Here is an 18,300-nt window from a genome sequence, read left to right on the forward strand (position 1 = left end):
ATAAAACCTTCATTTGTAATCGCTTTAACAACAAACACAGGTATTAGTAAAAATGTGTGGTCGTCTACATCGTCAAGTTCGATATTTGTCATTGAATGTTCTCAAAAAGTATTATACCTAAAAATATGAGCAATACATCAATGAAAAGTAGAATTCGCACTGAGTACGGTGCACCAAGGCATTGTAACATGTGTTCTGCTAAAACGGAGAAAACGTAAGAAAACATACCTTCGATTGACGTTTTATCCGAAAAATAGCCGTGGTCGTTCGCATTTGTGGTCATGTGACAGTTTTTGTTCCCGCACATTGATCTTGGAAGTTCTTTGGTGGATTTCATTTAAACTTGGTATGAGTATATATATGCATAAGAGGATGATGCACGCCAAATGGCATTGTACACCATCTGTTAAAAACAGACTTATGGCCCTTTGTATCTTGAAAAAATGCTTTTTAGTGTCCGGAGCCATATCTTGGAAGTTCTGTGGCGGATTTCATTGAAACTTGGCATGAGTATATATATATATATGCATAAGAGGATGATGCACACCAAATGGCATTGTACACCATCTGTTTAAAACAGACTTATGGTCCTTTGTATCTTGAAAAAATGCTTTTTACTATAGGCACTTTTGTGTCCGGAGCCATATCTTGGAAGTGCTTTGGCGGATTTAATTTAAACTTGGTATGAGTATATATATGCATAAGAGGATGATGCACGCCAAATGGCATTGTACACCATCTGTTAAAAACAGACTTAAGGCCCTTTGTATCTTGAAAAAATGCTTTTTACTATAGGCATTTTTGTGTCCGGAGCCATATATTGGAAGTGCTTTGGCGGATTTCTTTGAAACTTGGTATGAATATATTCCCGCGCCAGAGGCGGAGGGATATTGTTTTGGCGTTGTCTGTCCATCCGGCTGTCCGTCCGGCACTTTTGTGTCCTGAGCCATATCTTGGAAGTGCTGTGGCGGATTTCATTTGTGTTATTGTCCTCCGTCCGTCCATCTATCATTATGTTCATCCGTCCAATTTGCACCCATCCTCAAACAAAGCATATGTTGCGGGGGATACCTTGGGCCTTTCAGGCCCTCTTGTTTTGCACATGTCTGTCGGTCCTTCCGTCGGTCCGTCCACCAGATGGTTTCTGGATGATAACTCAAGAATGCTTAGGCCTAGGATCATGAAACTTCATAGGTACATTGATCATGACTTGCAGATGACTTCTATTGATTTTCAGGTCACTAGGTCAAAGGTCAAGGTCACAGTGACTCGAAATAGTAAAATGGTTTCCGGATGATAACTCAAGAATGCTTAGGTCTAGGATCATGAAACTTCATAGGTACATTGATCATGACTGGCAGATGACCCCTATTGATTTTCAGGTCACTAGGTCAAAGGTCAAGGTCACAGTTACTCGAAATAGTAAAATGGTTTCCGGAATATAACTCAAGAATGCTAAGCCTAGGATCATGAAACTTCATAGGTACATTGATCATGACTGGCAGATGACCCCTATTGATTTTCAGGTCATTAAGTCAAAGGTCAAGGTCATAGTAACTCGAAACAGTAAAATGGTTTCCAGATTATAACTCTAGAATGCTTAGGCCTAGGATCATGAAGTTTTATATGTACATTAAAATTTGATCATGACTGGCAGATGACCCCTATTGATTTTCCGGTCACTAGGTCAAAGGTCAAGGTCACAGTGACTAGAAACAGTAAAATGGGTTCAGGATGATAACTCAAGAATGCTTTTGCCTAGGATCATTAAACTTCATAGGTACATTGATAATGACTGGCAGATGACCCCTATTGATTTTCAGGTCACTAGGTCAAAGGTCAAGGTCACAGTGACTCGAACTAGTTAAATGGTTTCCGGATGATAACTCAAAAAGGCTTACGCCTAGGATCATGAAACTTCATAGGTACATTGTCCATCCGGCTGTCCGTCCGGCACTTTTGTGTCCTGAGCCATATCTTGGAAGTGCTTTGGCGGATTTCATTTGTGTTATTGTCCTCTGTCATTATGTTCATCCGTCCAATTTGCACCCATCCTCAAACAAAGCATATGTTGCGGGGGATACCTTGGGCCTTTCAGGCCCTCTTGTTTTGCACATGTCTGTCGGTCCTTCCGTCGGTCCGTCCACCAGATGGTTTCTGGATGATAACTCAAGAATGCTTAGGCCTAGGATCATGAAACTTCATAGGTACATTGATCATGACTTGCAGATGACTTCTATTGATTTTCAGGTCACTAGGTCAAAGGTCAAGGTCACAGTGACTCGAAATAGTAAAATGGTTTCCGGATGATAACTCAAGAATGCTTAGGTCTAGGATCATGAAACTTCATACTTACATTGATCATGACTGGCAGATGACCCCTATTGATTTTCAGGTCACAAGGTCAAAGGTCAAGGTCACAGTTACTCAAAATAGTAAAATGGTTTCCGCAATATAACTCAAGAATGCTTAGGCCACGGATCATGAAACTTCATAGGTACATTGATCATGACTGGCAGATGACCCCTATTGATTTTCAGGTCATTAAGTCAAAGGTCAAGGTCATAGTAACTCGAAACAGTAAAATGGTTTCCAGATTATAACTCTAGAATGCTTAGGCCTAGGATCATGAAGTTTTATATGTACATTAAAATTTGATCATGACTGGCAGATGACCCCTATTGATTTTCCGGTCACTAGGTCAAAGGTCAAGGTCACAGTGACTAGAAACAGTAAAATGGGTTCAGGATGATAACTCAAGAATGCTTATGCCTAGGATCATTAAACTTCATAGGTACATTGATGATGACTGGCAGATGACCCCTATTGATTTTCAGGTCACTAGGTCAAAGGTCAAGGTCACAGTGACTCGAACTAGTTAAATGGTTTCCGGATGATAACTCAAAAAGGCTTACGCCTAGGATCATGAAACTTCATAGGTACATTGTCCATCCGGCTGTCCGTCCGGCACTTTTGTGTCCTGAGCCATATCTTGGAAGTGCTTTGGCGGATTTCATTTGTGTTATTGTCCTCCGTCATTATGTTCATCCGTCCAATTTGCACCCATCCTCAAACAAAGCATATGTTGCGGGGGATACCTTGGGCCTTTCAGGCCCTCTTGTTTTGCACATGTCTGTCGGTCCTTCCGTCGGTCCGTCCACCAGATGGTTTCTGGATGATAACTCAAGAATGCTTAGGCCTAGGATCATGAAACTTCATAGGTACATTGATCATGACTTGCAGATGACTTCTATTGATTTTCAGGTCACTAGGTCAAAGGTCAAGGTCACAGTGACTCGAAATAGTAAAATGGTTTCCGGATGATAACTCAAGAATGCTTAGGTCTAGGATCATGAAACTTCATAGGTACATTGATCATGACTGGCAGATGACCCCTATTGATTTTCAGGTCACTAGGTCAAAGGTCAAGGTCACAGTTACTCGAAATAGTAAAATGGTTTCCGGAATATAACTCAAGAATGCTTAGGCCTAGGATCATGAAACTTCATAGGTACATTGATCATGACTGGCTGATGACCCCTATTGATTTTCAGGTCATTAAGTCAAAGGTCAAGGTCATAGTAACTCGAAACAGTAAAATGGTTTCCAGATTATAATTCTAGAATGCTTAGGCCTAGGATCATGAAGTTTTATATGTACATTAATATTTGATCATGACTGGCAGATGACCCCTATTGATTTTCCGGTCACTAGGTCAAAGGTCAAGGTCACAGTGACTAGAAACAGTAAAATGGGTTCAGGATGATAACTCAAGAATGCTTATGCCTAGGATCATTAAACTTCATAGGTACATTGATAATGACTGGCAGATGATCCCTATTGATTTTCAGGTCACTATGTCAAAGGTCAAGGTCACAGTGACTCGAACCAGTTAAATGGTTTCCGGATAATAACTCAAAAAGGCTTACGCCTAGGATCATGAAACTTCATAGGTACATTGATCATGACTGGCAAATGACCCCTATTGATTTTCAGGTCACTAGGTCAAAGGTCAAGGTCACAGTGACTCAAAACAGTAAAATGGTTTCCGGATGATAACTCAAGAATGCTTATGCCTAGGATCATGAAACTTCATAGGTACATTAATCATGACTTGCAGAAGACCCCTATTGATTTTTTTAGGTTATTAGGTCAAAGGTCAAGGTCACAGTGACTCGAAACAGTAAAATGGTTTCCGGATGATAACTCTAGAATGCTTAGGCCTATGATCATGAAACTTCATAGGTACATTGATCATGACTGGCAGATGACCCCTATTGATTTTCAAATCACTAGGTCAAAGGTCAAGGTCACAGTGACTTGAAACAGATAAATGGGTTCAGGATAATAACTCAAGAATGCTTACGCCAAGGATCATTAAACTTCATAGGTACATAGATAATGGCTGGCAGATGACCCCTATTGAATTTCAGGTCACTAGGTCAAAGGTCAAGGTCACAGTGACTCGAAATAGTAAAATGGTTTCCGGATGATAACTCGAAAAGGCTTATGCCTACGATCATGAAACTGCATAGCTACATTGATCATGACTGGCAGATGACCCCTATAAATTTTCAGGTCACTTGGTCAAAGGTCAAGGTCACAGTAACTCGAAACAGAAAAATGGTTTCCTGATGATAACTCAAGAATAATTACACCTAGGATCATGAAACTTCATAGGTACATTGATCATGACTGGCAGATGACATGTATTGATTTTCAGGTCACTAGGTCAAAGGTCAAGGTTACAGTGACAAAAAAACGTATTCACACAATGGCTGCCACTACAACTGACAGCCCATTGAGGGGGCATGCATGTTTTACAAACAGCCCTTGTTTAAACTTAAATTTAACTATGCAAAATAAGTTGTGTTGCTTTAACATTTAAAATATGGGTTACATGTGTCAAAAACTAGGTAACCAGGTCAAGTCTAAGAAAAACCTTCGAACCACTAAAGAGGCCACATGATGATTTACAACTCAATCTTTATGAAACTTTGTTGAAGGTTGACAATACTTAAGCAATATTCAAATCTTTGTCACTTGCATATAGAAATTAGGACATTAGATCAAATCTGCAAAAACTCTTACCATACTAGGGTTTACATTTTTTAATGAAGCTTATTGAAACTTTATCAATGTGTTATAGTGCAAGTACTTTAATTAGGCCAAGTTTGAATCTAATTCAGATGCATCTAAAAACTATGTCACTGGGTCAGATCTTGAAAAAACACTTTATTTGCACATTTGTGTCTTGATGAAACTTGGTAAGAATGTTTTTATTGAAAATATGAATGTCATGTTTTAATATGTTTTAAGTGTGTTAAAATACTACATTGTGTAGATCACCTGGTCAAGTCTTCAGCAATTGGTGTCTGAGCTCAGGTGAGCTCTTATTGACCTTCTTGTTATATAAAAGATCACCTGATTTTTTATTTTCGTTCTGATAAAAATTAAATGAAAAAGAATCCCTGCGTTTATTGTCAACAGTTAAAAAAGTGTGTAAAATACTACTTTCAAGTGAAAAAGACAGTGTTGTGTGTACTACACCTTTGTTGTGAATGAGCACAACAGACATTTGTTTTGTTAACATTTACCAACAAACAAAGAACCCAGGATGCTTGAAGTAAAGTTCTGCTGTACAATTCAGACATTAATGAAAACCAGAGAAAATTAAATCCGGTAGGGTGGCATATAGTAGTTGAACTGTCTGTCAGTATGTCAGTCTGTCCGTCCATTCGAAAACTTTAATGATCATAACTTTTTCAATATTAAACATAGCAACTTGATATTTGGCATGCATATGTATGGCATGAAGCTGCACATTTTGAGTGGTGAAAGGTGAAGGTCAAGGTCATCCTTCAATGACAAATGTCTAATATATGGTGTCTGTCCTTCCGTCCAAAAACTTTAACATTGGCCATAACTTTTTCACTTTTGAAGATAGCAACTTGATATTTGGCATGCATTGGCCATAATTTTTTCACTTTTGAAGATAGCAACTTGATATTTGGCATGCATGTGTATCTTCTGGAGCTGAACATTTTGAGTGGTGAAAGGTGAAGGTCAGGGTCATTCTTTAAGGTCAAATGTCAAATATTTCCTCCGTCCGAAAACTTAAACATTGGCCGTAACTTTTTAAATATTGAAGAGTGCAACTTGATATTTGGCATGCATGTGTATCTCCTGGAGCTCAACATTTTGAGTGGTGAAGGTCAAGGTCATCTTGTAAGGTCAAATGTCAAATATTCCGTCTGTCCGATAGCTTTAACATTGGCCATAACTTTTTAAATATTGAAGATAGCAACTTGATATTTGGCATGCATGTGTATCTCCTGGAACTGAACATTTTGAGTGCTGAAAGGTGAATGTCAGGGTCATTCTTTAATGTCAAATGTCAAATATTCTCTCTGTCCGAAAACTTTAACATTGGCCATAACTTTTTAAATATTGAAGATTGCAACTTGATATTTGGCATCCATGTGTATATTCCGGAGCTTAACATTTTGAGTGGTGAAAGGTGAAGGTCAAGGTCATCCTTCAAGGTCAAATGTCAAATATATGGCATCTGTCCCTCCATCCAAAAACTTTACCATTGGCCATAACTTTTTAAATATTGAAGATAGCAACTTGATATTTGGCATACGTGTGTATCTCATGGAGCTGCACATTTTGAAAGGTGAAAAGGTGAAGGTTATCCTTCAAGGTCTAATTTCAAATATATGGCGTCTGTCTGTCCGTCCAAAAACTTTAACATTGGCCATCACTTTTAAGCTCATCTGAGCACAACGTGCTCATGGTGAGCTTTTGTGATCGCCTTTTGTATGTAGTCCGTCATGCGTTGTCCGTTGTGCGACGTCAACATTTGCCTTGTTCACTCTCGAGAGGCCACATTTATTGTCCAATCTTCATGAAATTTGGTTAGAAGATTTGTTTTAATGATATCTTGGATGAGTTCAAAAATGGTTACGTTTGCTTGAAAAACATGGCTGCCAAGGGGCGGGGCATTTTTCCTGATATGGCTATAGCAAAATCTTGTTAACACTCTAGAGGCCACATTTATTGTCCAATCCTCATGAAACTTGGTCAGAAGATTCATCTCAATGATATCTTGGACGAGTTTGAAAATGATGTTGGTTGGTTGAAAAACATGGCCGCCAGGGGCCGGGGCATTTTTCCAAATATGGCTATAGTAAAACTTTGTTAACACTCTAGAGGCTATATTTATTTTCCGATCTTCATGAAACTTGCTCAGATGATTTGTCCCAGTGATATCTTGGATGAGTTGAAAAATGGTAACCTTGGCTTGAAAAACATGGCTGCCAAGGCATTTTACCTTATATGGCTATATATGGCTATAGTAAAATCTTGTTAACTTTCTAGTTTGCTCAATCTTCATGAAATTTAGTCAGAACATTTGTTTCCTGTGTAGTAAAGTTTGGTTTTATTATGTCAATATTATGTGACATTAACTGTATTATGTAATTTTTCTTAACACAGAATTTTCATAGTTAACATAACTGTTTTAGTCATTAACACTTATAATAAGGCTTTCAACTAAGAGATAACTGAAAGAAAGACAACATGTACATGATTTTGCAGTATTTATGCAGTATTTATCTCCCTTGTTTAACCTGGTTCAGTAATCTACTTTTAGTTCTGCTCTGGAATTTGGGAAGATATGGATCATTGATAAATGCACTGTTCTGCGGGAAAATTGACTACTCTGCCATCTCTTCTGAACTGTATAAAATAAGCTGTTTTGGCTGATTTAAACACCTCTTGATGCTTTCTTGAAAAGTTAACAGCTCTTGAAAAAGGTTGGAATTTTGAAATAATTAAACTCTAAATTATTTTTAACACCAGCATCAAGACATATGGCATTATTTTCTAAATTATTCTTATTATTTAGATTATTTTAATTTGGCATTTTCTAAATTAGAAAGACTCTATTCTATTTCAATAACTTTAGTAAAAAAAAAATATTTTTACATTTGATTCACTGAAGTTTCCTAATCTCCATAAATATTGTTTTTCAGATTAAATTAGGCCTATTTTGTAAACTAGATTTTTGAAGCACTTTCTAGACTTACAGTAACTTAAATTTATATCAGTTTTTTTGACAGATTTTGAACTTCTTTTTATGCCCCCCTTTGAAGAAGAGGGGGTATATTGCTTTGCTCATGTCGGTCTGTCTGTGGGTCGGTCGGTCGGTCCGTCGGTCTGTCCACCAGGTTGTTGTCATACGATAACTCAAGAACGCTTGGGCCTAGGATCATGAAACTTCATAGGTACATTGATCATGACTCACAGATGACCCCTATTGATTTTGAGGTCACTAGGTCAAAGGTAAAGGTCACGGTGACTCTAAATAGTAAAATGGTTTTTGAATGATAACTCAAGAATGCATACGCGGCCAACAGGGCACACTCTGAACAATATTACTGAAGCAACTGGTCTGTAGTCCTAAATCTATAATTATCAGTCCAATGAAACATCATCCTTTTAGAAAAATACGATGGATCAGTAAAAATATCAGAATATGAGATTTTGTATATTTTGTATATTAAATATTGTGTTAATGTTTAATTTTGTTGATTAATATAAATATAAGCAGGACAGGAGAGGTAATACACTATTATATCTTTCTTATATACAGGGGAAACAAATGCAATAAGTTTAAATTTATTGTAACAGCATTTGCCTCCCTTGTAATATATTTAAATTTTACCAAATGTAAGGCTTACTGCATTTTTGTAATGCATACTACTACTACTCCTACTACTACTACTGCTGCTGCTGCTGCTACCACCACCACCACCACCAACACCACCACCATTGTTCACAGTGACAAAAACGTATTCACACAATGGCTGCTACTACAACTTATAGCCCATATAGGGGGGCATGCATGTTTTACAAACAGCCCTTGTTATCCCCCGCCAGAGGCGGAGGGATATTGTTTTGGCGTTGTCCGTCCGTCCGTCCGGCTGTCCGTCCGTCCGGCACTTTTGTGTCCAGAGCCATATCTTGGAAGTTCTTTGGTGGATTTCATTTAAACTTGGTATGAGTATATATATGCATAAGAGGATGATGCACGCCAAATGGCATTGTACACCATCTGTTAAAAACAGACTTATGGCCCTTTGTATTTTGAAAAAATGCTTTTTAGTGTCCAGAGCCATATCTTGGAAGTTCTTTGGCAGATTTCATTGAAACTTGGTATGAGTATATATATGCATAAGAGGATGATGCACGCCAAATGGCATTGTACACCATCTGTTAAAAACAGACTTATGGCCCTTTGTATCTTGAAAAAATGCTTTTTACTATAGGCACTTTTGTGTCCGGAGCCATATCTTGGAAGTGCTTTGGCGGATTTCATTTAAACTTGGTATGAGTATATATATGCATTAGAGGATGATGCACGCCAAATGGCATTGTACACCATCTGTTAAAAACAGACTTATGGCCCTTTGTATCTTGAAAAAATGCTTTTTACTATAGGCATTTTTGTGTCCGGAGCCATATCTTGGAAGCGCTGAATGTTTTTGTGGAAAACGCACGACTTATTAATTCACCTAAATAAATTGTGAAGGCTTAAGAACCTTCCTTTGTCTTAGTTTTGTGTTATTGTCCTCCGTCCGTCCATCTATCATTATGTTCATCCGTCCAATTTGCACCCATCCTCGAACAAAGCATATGTTGCGGGGGATACCTTGGGCCTTTCAGGCCCTCTTGGGCCTTTCAGGCCCTCTTGTTACATTCATTAAGGTATTTGCTGTATGTTGTTCATTTTTGTAACTATACTTAGATTCTTTAGATTTGGCTTGTACCTGTTCTTAATTTTCTGTCATTGATCTTCATTTTCCGAGTTCTTGGAATAAAAATTAGTTATTTTTGTTAAAGCTGCCTTGGTTTTCACTTATAAATAAATTCTTTGGGTGTATTTAGGCGTCCCTGACTTTAGTTAATTGAATTAAAACCAGTCAGTATAGTCATCCTGACCGGTAATATGAGTTCGTCAAATAAATATTTCGGCATTACATAAGTGCTCACAAAGTTACATAACTTGTAACCGTCCTATGACCAGTTCATTTGCATAAGTGAAGGAGACCGCACTACCACACCTGGCTCGGACAATTGAGTTCGATAATGGTTTGGATCGGTAAAAAAACATGGCCGCCAGGGGGGGGTCTTTTTCCTTATATTCATATAGTAAAAAAGCTTGTGAACACTCTAGAAGTCACATGTTTTGCCTAATCATCAGGAAATTCTGTCAAAACATTAGTTATGTGGATGTCTCGGACGAGTTTGAAAATGGTCATGATCAGTGAAAAAGCATGGCCGCCAGGGAGTGGGAAGGTTTTCTTTATATGTACATAGTGACAACATGTGAACAGTTTAGAAGACACATTTTTTTCCCAAAAAAAATTCAGTTAAGACAATAAACCCTATACCAATGTAAAAATCTGAAAATAATCTTGTCTTTTATTCAATTACAGTGACAATGGGGCATGTGCAATCAAAGAAGAAAAAAGAGAAAAAGAAACGTCTGAAAATTGCTCATCTCTCTGAGATTATGCGGAATCGCGACCGTCGCGAGAACATTCACAAAGTTGCTGGTCACAGGATTTATAGGGACTCCCAGAATCTTGATCAACTTTCGAACAGCAGTGGATACTTCTCTTCAAACGAGGCGTCTCCTAATGCAGTGGGAATCGATGTGGACTGGACTAAAAGACGCGAGGAGGAAGGATCGTATGCGACATACGACATTGAGTCCAGGAGTGTTTCGACCATGAGTCCGTTGGAGGAACTGTGCACATACAAAGGTATTTCGTTGGACAGTCATCCTGCTCTGACAAGGCTCCAGAATGAGCAGAACGCTCGACTGGAGAGCATGGAAAACCGCATGAACAGAATCCGGACTAATGCCCAGAAAGCGTTCGAGCGGAAAAAGTTTGCTCACTTATTTCGTGCTAAGAAAGACGATTCGAAAACTGATCAGCTTTTGCAAGAAGCTCGGGAGATTTTGCAACATAACGTGGAACTTCGGGCATCTTGTGGTGTTGAGAATAGTGAGTACTCAGGGGAGATAATTCCAGTGAAAATTGTGGATGACTCAAGGGAGGCTACGTGTGACACACCAGATGACAGGAGTTATCTTCACTTGACATCATTTGGATCTCTTTCATTCAGTATGTATTCTTATTTATTCTTGGTCATGGCCCATGCCTTGGGAATTTCATAACCCAAAATAAAGAAAACTTATGTATGATTTTTAGCTTGACTATTATATATGAAATATATATAGTTGAGCTATCCTACTCAACCAGGCGTCTACGTTAGCGTTCCCGTTAGCGTTAGCGTGCAAATGTTTTAAGTTTCCGTACCACCCCAAATATTTCCTATGTCCTTTGACTTATTGCCTTTATATTTTGCATACTTCTTTACCAACATGACCCCAATCTATAAACAAGAGCAGACAACTGTATCAAGCATTTTGACAGAATTATTGCCCCCTTTTTTACTTAGAATATGCATATTATTGATAAATCTATGTTAAAGTTTGCGTACCATCTGAAATATTTTCTATGTCCTATGACATATTGCTTTTATATTTTGCGTACTTCTTTACCAACATGACCCCAATCTATAAACAAGAGCAGACAACTGTATCAAGCATTTTGACAGAATTATTGCCCCTTTTATACTTAGAATATGCATATTATTAATAAATCTTTGTTAAAGTTTGCGTACCACCTCAAATATTTTCTATGTCCTTTGACATATTGCTTTCATATTTTGCATACTTTTTACCAACATGATCCCAATCCATAAACAAGAGCAGACAACTGTATCAAGCATTTTGACAGAATTATGGTCCCTTTTATACTTAGATAATTGAACATTTTGCTTAAATTGCCATAACTTCTTTATTTATGATCACATTTGATTCATACTTTGACAAAACAACACTTACCTGACATACCACAATGCACTCCACCCAAACCATCCCCCATGCCCCACCCCAGAATCCCCCCCCCCCAACAAAAAATAAATAAATTTTGTTTTCCTTATTTTTTGAAAGATCATCTATTAAATGACCACACCCCCACATTATACCCCCCCTCTCCATGATGGCTTACGTTATACTGTCAAGCACTCGAATAGTCGAGCGCGCTGTCCTCTGACAGCTCTTGTTTTACACAAACTTTAATTGATTCATCATGGTACTAATTTAAATAACATACTTTAAAATTCTATGCATGTTTTTATAGAAAATTGAAAAGTGTGACTTCTTACAAAAAATGTATCTATATAGGATTTTATTTAATTTATATTTGATACAAAAGACAGAGCAAATACCAAAATTATGGCTGACCAACCTCTTCATATTTTACTTCTTCAATAAACAAGTTCATGACACTGTGCCATGATACATGTATTTGTCATTCAAAATTTTAACTTCATATCTCAATGGTGAATCGTTAGATATCTGGCATGATTAGCAACTACTGGCAAGTAAATTGCTAAAATAGCAGTGATGCTTTCATATTAGTATATAAATGTTATATTTTTTTGTTAGATCATTTATGAACCAAAATCAAAAAGTTTTGTTTTAAAAATAATTGAGCTTTGCTCTGGTAAAAAGGGGCTTAAAGCACGTGGATAGTGTCATCCCAGATTAGCATGTGCAGTTAGCTTAAACTGAAATTTCGGTAAGAAGGGACTTGCTTTCAACCAAAAATACCATTAAAACAGCGTCTTATCCAGGCCTTTTCTGGCCAATGGGAAAGCTACTGAGCACATCCCTCATGAGGGGGAATTTCGCCCTGTTTCCCTTTTATGTGGGAGTTTTTTACTTACTCTCTCATTACTACATTTGTACATGTTTGCAAGTTATATTTATGGATTTTGTTATAATTTAGTAAATTTTACTCTCAAATTAAACTATATTTTCATGATGAATTAAAAAGTGAATGTCAATTTAATAAAGAGGTGAAACTCCTGTTGCTTCAGCAGCATTTCTCTCCCTTTTTACTCATATTACATGGTCCTTAATTTTGAAGCAGTGAAACTTCTGCATTTTGCAACTACTCTTGGTCAAGTTCACTATGTTCATTTTCCATTGACTTGTCATCACAGCTATCTAATGAAGCTGATGCCAGTGTTTGTCTGTTTGGCTTTTATTGTGCAAATCATTAATATTGTCTAATGCTATTTGTTTAAAGGGAACATACATGTAGTTATCACAGGCAAATCAGGGACGACACTTTCATATCTGCCTTAATTTGATTTTGCTAACAAGAGACTTTCTTTATACAAAAAATATCATAAAAGCGGGAAGTGTCGTCCCTGATTAGCCTGTGAGTACTGCACAGGCTTAAGTGGGACGGCAATAAATACACATTTTGTTACCCTTGTTTCAGGTGAGCCTGTGATGCTGTTTCTTCTACCTTTTCTTCTTCCATTATTCATCATCGTGGCAGTCATTCGTGGCATGGCAGACTCATTCGGTTGGACACAGACACTTGGGAGGTTAAAAGGTCGACGAAACTCCTGAAATTTGTATTATTGTTACAGGTCTTTTTATTTTATTTTTTTTTTTATTATTTCAATATTAAAGCATTTTAATTTCAAGATTTCTTTGTTAAATAATATTATTTTTTTTTAATTTGATAACGAAATAGCTGAACAGTGTCTCAAGATTATTTGTATTTTAATTGTTATTGTCATTGAAATAAATATGGTCACATAGTTACTTTAAGCTTGTTTCCCTTGTGGTTTTTGGACAGATTTAGATTACATTTTATTAAAAAAAATATGTTTGGTAGTATGACTTTGTTAGTAAGTTAAAAATAATCTAATTTTCTCACTATAATTTTGTAAATGTCTTATAACAACATTTTACTTCAAACTGACAATTCAACAAGAAATTCTACTTAAACTGCAAATAAATTGAGATTCATGAAAATATTTATTTGCCAATTGGCTAGTAAAACAACTAATTTTTCCAAAAGAGTAAATTTCTTTTTGTGATCTTCCTAATAAAATTGTTTGAATAATGTACATTCATTTTGAAAAACTGACTAATATATAAATACAAAGTTGCAAAGTCATTTGATTAACCCTTTTTATGTTGTATGCATTAAATGTATTAATTATTAAATTGCAATCACACATTTATAGTTGTATTGTAAAGTGTAATCTTAAAATCTCAACACTCTTTGATCTGTGATTGATTTCTATAAATTTAACTCTTATAACAATACTCTTGCATTTATTTGCTTCATGTGCAATATTTTATTTGGATTTGCATGTACTTGATTATTATGATGAATTGTATATAACTTACTGTTGAAATATTTGTCTTACCATGTACTTTTTTATCTACATTGCATCACATTTAGTGAAGTATATTAACTTAATCATTATAGAAGGTTTCATTTGTAATGTCATGCATGAAACTGTCAGTTTTAAGTACTGGTATTGAACATGTAGCCCTTTGCATTTCTGTCTGTTTTTCAAGTTGAAAAATTAGTGTAATTGACAGGTACATTAATGTTCAAACAGTTAGCAAGATGTTTCTTATTTAAATAGAAAAACGTGTCCTGTAAAGCAGAGAAACCTTTTAAAAATCTCTACAAAGATCCAAATGAATGCTTTCAGTTATTCACACTTTTGGAAAATGGGGCTTAATGCATGTGCATAAAGTTTCCTCTCAGATTAGCCTGTGCAGACTGCACAGCTAGGCTACTCAGTACCCTGTGCAGACTGCACAGCTAGGCTACTCAGAAATGCAGACTGCACAGCTAGGCTACTCAGAAATGCAGACTGCACAGCTAGGCTACTCAGAAATGCAACTTTTCTAATAGATTCTTGTTTAGAAGCAACTTCGATAAAAAATACAATAAAAGAGGACAGTATGGTCCTTCAGATAAATATGTGCGGACTGCGCAGGCTTATTTGGGATGACACCTTGCGCTCATGCAGTAAGCCTCATTATCCAAGAGCATGAATCAGATTCTTTTAAACACAGATACAAACCCAATTGTTTAGATTATTATTTCTGCCTATCATAACATTATATGAGAATATTCAAGACCTGTATTGCGAAGACATAAAACCAATACAGCATGCATGTTGCTGTTAATGTTAGTGAAATGTACATTTCTGCCATTGAAGCTTCTGCAACTGCTTATGTTTAAATATCCAGGGTGTTTGCTTATAAATGAGAACATATCATGTCATAATGTAATAACTGGTGAATATATTTAGATATGTGTTAGTATGTTAGATATGTACCTCGCATTGAGATTGTACTTTAATAATTATTATCCCCCAAAATTTATTTTGGGGGAAGCATATAGACGCCGCTTTGTCTGTCCGTCCTTGTGTCCGTCCGTGCGCAATTTTTGTCCGGGCTATTTCTCAGCAACTAATGACCGGAATTCAATGAATCTTTATGGGAAGCTTCACTACCAAGAGGAGATGTGCATATTATTAGTAGGTTCTGGTCGGAGGATTTTTCACAGAGTTATGGCCCTTTGAAATTTTCTATAAAACAATTCTTGTCCCCCCAACTACTGTGCCCTCAAGACGTTTCCTTTTATCTGAATATATAGTGCAATATTGTGACAAAAAAAAACTTTGGGGAGCATCACCTGTCTCCGAGGGTTTCTTGTTTTTAAGGCATTAGCTCTGAATAATATGATAATGGATGACTGTTTGCTGCAAATGTATTCATGAAATTCAAAGTATATTTAATGGTCCTTGATTAATTTCAAAATGTTTTACAATTGTTTCTTATAACATGAAGAATCATTCAAACCGTGTTGTGCGAATAGGGAAAAAAGTACATTGTACATATCCGAACAGTGTTGTTCCACCTATGCCCCTGCATCTTTGTATTCTATGAGACGTTATAATACCCCACATTTCACTTTATGGAGTAAACTGCATAGTGCACATGTGTTTTTACGTCTGGAAAATGGAAGAGGTTTGTGTTCATGAAATTCATTAACACATTGATTGTCAATATTGGCCAGAAATTATGAGTTTTTGTAAGCAATATACTAAGTATATACTAAGTATATACTAAATATAAATATACTACTGATTACAGTAAAGGTTGCATGATTAATCGTTTAAGGTGTCACGCTTTTTGGTCAAATGTCCCTTCATTTATATGGAATGTCGCAATTTGAACCAGAAAAATCCTGGTATGTATGAGTTATAATATCTGCTAATGGGATTTAGAAAAAACTCGCATTTCTTTATATTGGACAAGGTATCTTCTGATCAGAGCTTCACAGGATGGTCTGGTGTCATGCTGTCGGCATATGGCATACATGTACCTCCCAATTTTGGATGACGTTGCTCATTTTATTTCATAGAAATGCAACAACTATTGTAGTTTTATTTTTTCACACAACTGTATGTACAGTTACATGGTTGTGAAGACAATGTTCTTGTACAAATCTCAATCATTTATTATACCCCCATTACCAATGGTAATAGGGGTTATATAGGAGTCACTTTGTCGATCGGTCTGTGTGTCATTCTGTCGGTCTGTCCCGAAAGCTTGTCCGGCCATAAATAAGTTGTTCATCGTGAGATTTTAAAAAAATCATTTGGCACATTTGTTTGCCATCATTGGATGGTATGTCGCGCGAATGAATTACGTCGATATCTGAAAGGTCAAGGTCACACTTTGAGTTCAAAGGTCAAAAATGGCCATAAATGAGCTTGTCCTGGCCAAAACTTCGCCATTTATTGTGACATTTTAAAATCATTTGGCACATTTGTTCACCATAATTGGACAATGTGTCAAGCAAAAAAATTACGTCGGTATCTCCAAGGTCAAGGTCACACTTTGAGTTCAAAGGTCAAAAATGGCCATACATGAGCTTGTCCGGGCAATAACTATGTTGTTCATCGTGAGATTTTAAAATCATTTGGCACATTTGTTCACCATAATTGGACGGTGTGTCGTGCGAAAGAATTAGGTCAATATCTTGAAGGTCAAGGTCACACTTTGAGTTCAAAGAGCAAAAATGGCCATAAATGAGTTTGTCCAGGCCATAACTATGTCGTTCATTGTGGGATGTTAAAATCATTGGCACATTTGTTCACCATCATTGGACGGTGTGTCGCGCGAAGAATTACGTTGGTATCTCCAAGGTCAAGGTCACACTTTGAATTCAAAGGTAAAAAATGGCCATAAATGAGCTTGTCTATGCCATATTTATGTCCTTCATTGTGAGATTTTAAAATCATTTGTTCACCATCATTGGATGGTATGTCGCACGAAAGAATTATGTCGAATCTCCAAGGTCAAGGTCACACTTTGAGTTCAAAGGTCAAAAATAGCCATAAATGATAATGGCATAATAATTCTTAAAAATCGCCATGAATTAGCTTCTTTTGTTTTGTAAAGACAGCATGCAAAATAGTCTGTGTCAATGCAGCATGTGGGGATATACGTCACGTCTGTGACAAAGCTCTAGTTGTTCATGATCAGACCATTAATTATATATCAACTAGACGATATTACCCTTAATATGAAAATATACAGCATATGAAACCATGAACTGTTCATAAAGAACTTTTGCATTTATATAAGTTTTTGCTTTTAATTAATTGTTGTTTCTGTGCTTTTTAACTGACAAAGGTATGCACATGCATTATTATGAAAGTAATAAATGCCAATATTATTAAGAAGAATCTAATGTACAATACTTCATGTCCAACCAATCATTCTGGACAAGACCTCAATTTTGGTCAATTGATTGCCGTTATATTCTGTATAATTTTGTCTTGTTTGTATATAAGTTATTTTGTCATTATATGTAACAAACATGATATTAATAAAATGTTAATGTTGACAATATGACCTGTGTTTGCTGGTATGCCAGTTATGTTGACAATATGACCTGTGTTTGCTGGTATGCCAGTTATATTTTAATGTCAGTCACTGTGCTTCTACACTTGCCAAATATGTAACAAAAAGGGGAGCTTATTTTAAACAAAAAGTTTAAATAAAAAGTTATTATAAATAAATAATTAATTCAATCAAATTGGGATGACTCTGTGTTTTAGCTTACAATAAAAGGATGGGTAATTGAGTACTGGCAACGTAATGTTAATGTGACAAACATAGTTGAAATGATATGTTCACAGATAAACATTAAGGCTCGAACTTGATAAAACTTGGCAAGAATGTTAACTATGACAATGACTTAGCAAAGTTCGAATATGGGTAAAACACTGGGTGAAGTGGTCAGGTTTTTC

General features: G+C 36.5%; 1 protein-coding gene across 3 annotated transcripts in view; it reads left to right on the forward strand.

The window, feature by feature from the left end:
• The window catches only part of LOC127832362 (uncharacterized), a 35,606-nt gene extending 17,709 nt beyond the window's left edge, over positions 1–17,897 (forward strand). For all 3 annotated transcript variants that reach the window (XM_052357797.1, XM_052357796.1, XM_052357798.1), the window contains exons 3-4: positions 10,506–11,201; positions 13,437–17,897. In XM_052357797.1, coding sequence (XP_052213757.1) covers positions 10,511–11,201; positions 13,437–13,570 — 825 coding nt within the window. In that variant the 5' untranslated portion in view covers positions 10,506–10,510 and the 3' untranslated portion in view covers positions 13,571–17,897. The remainder of the gene's footprint in view (positions 1–10,505; positions 11,202–13,436) is intronic.
• The last annotated feature ends 403 nt before the right edge of the window (positions 17,898–18,300 follow it).

The sequence above is a fragment of the Dreissena polymorpha genome, chromosome 5, assembly GCF_020536995.1.
Source record: "Dreissena polymorpha isolate Duluth1 chromosome 5, UMN_Dpol_1.0, whole genome shotgun sequence".
Classification (NCBI taxonomy): Eukaryota; Metazoa; Mollusca; class Bivalvia; order Myida; family Dreissenidae; genus Dreissena; species Dreissena polymorpha.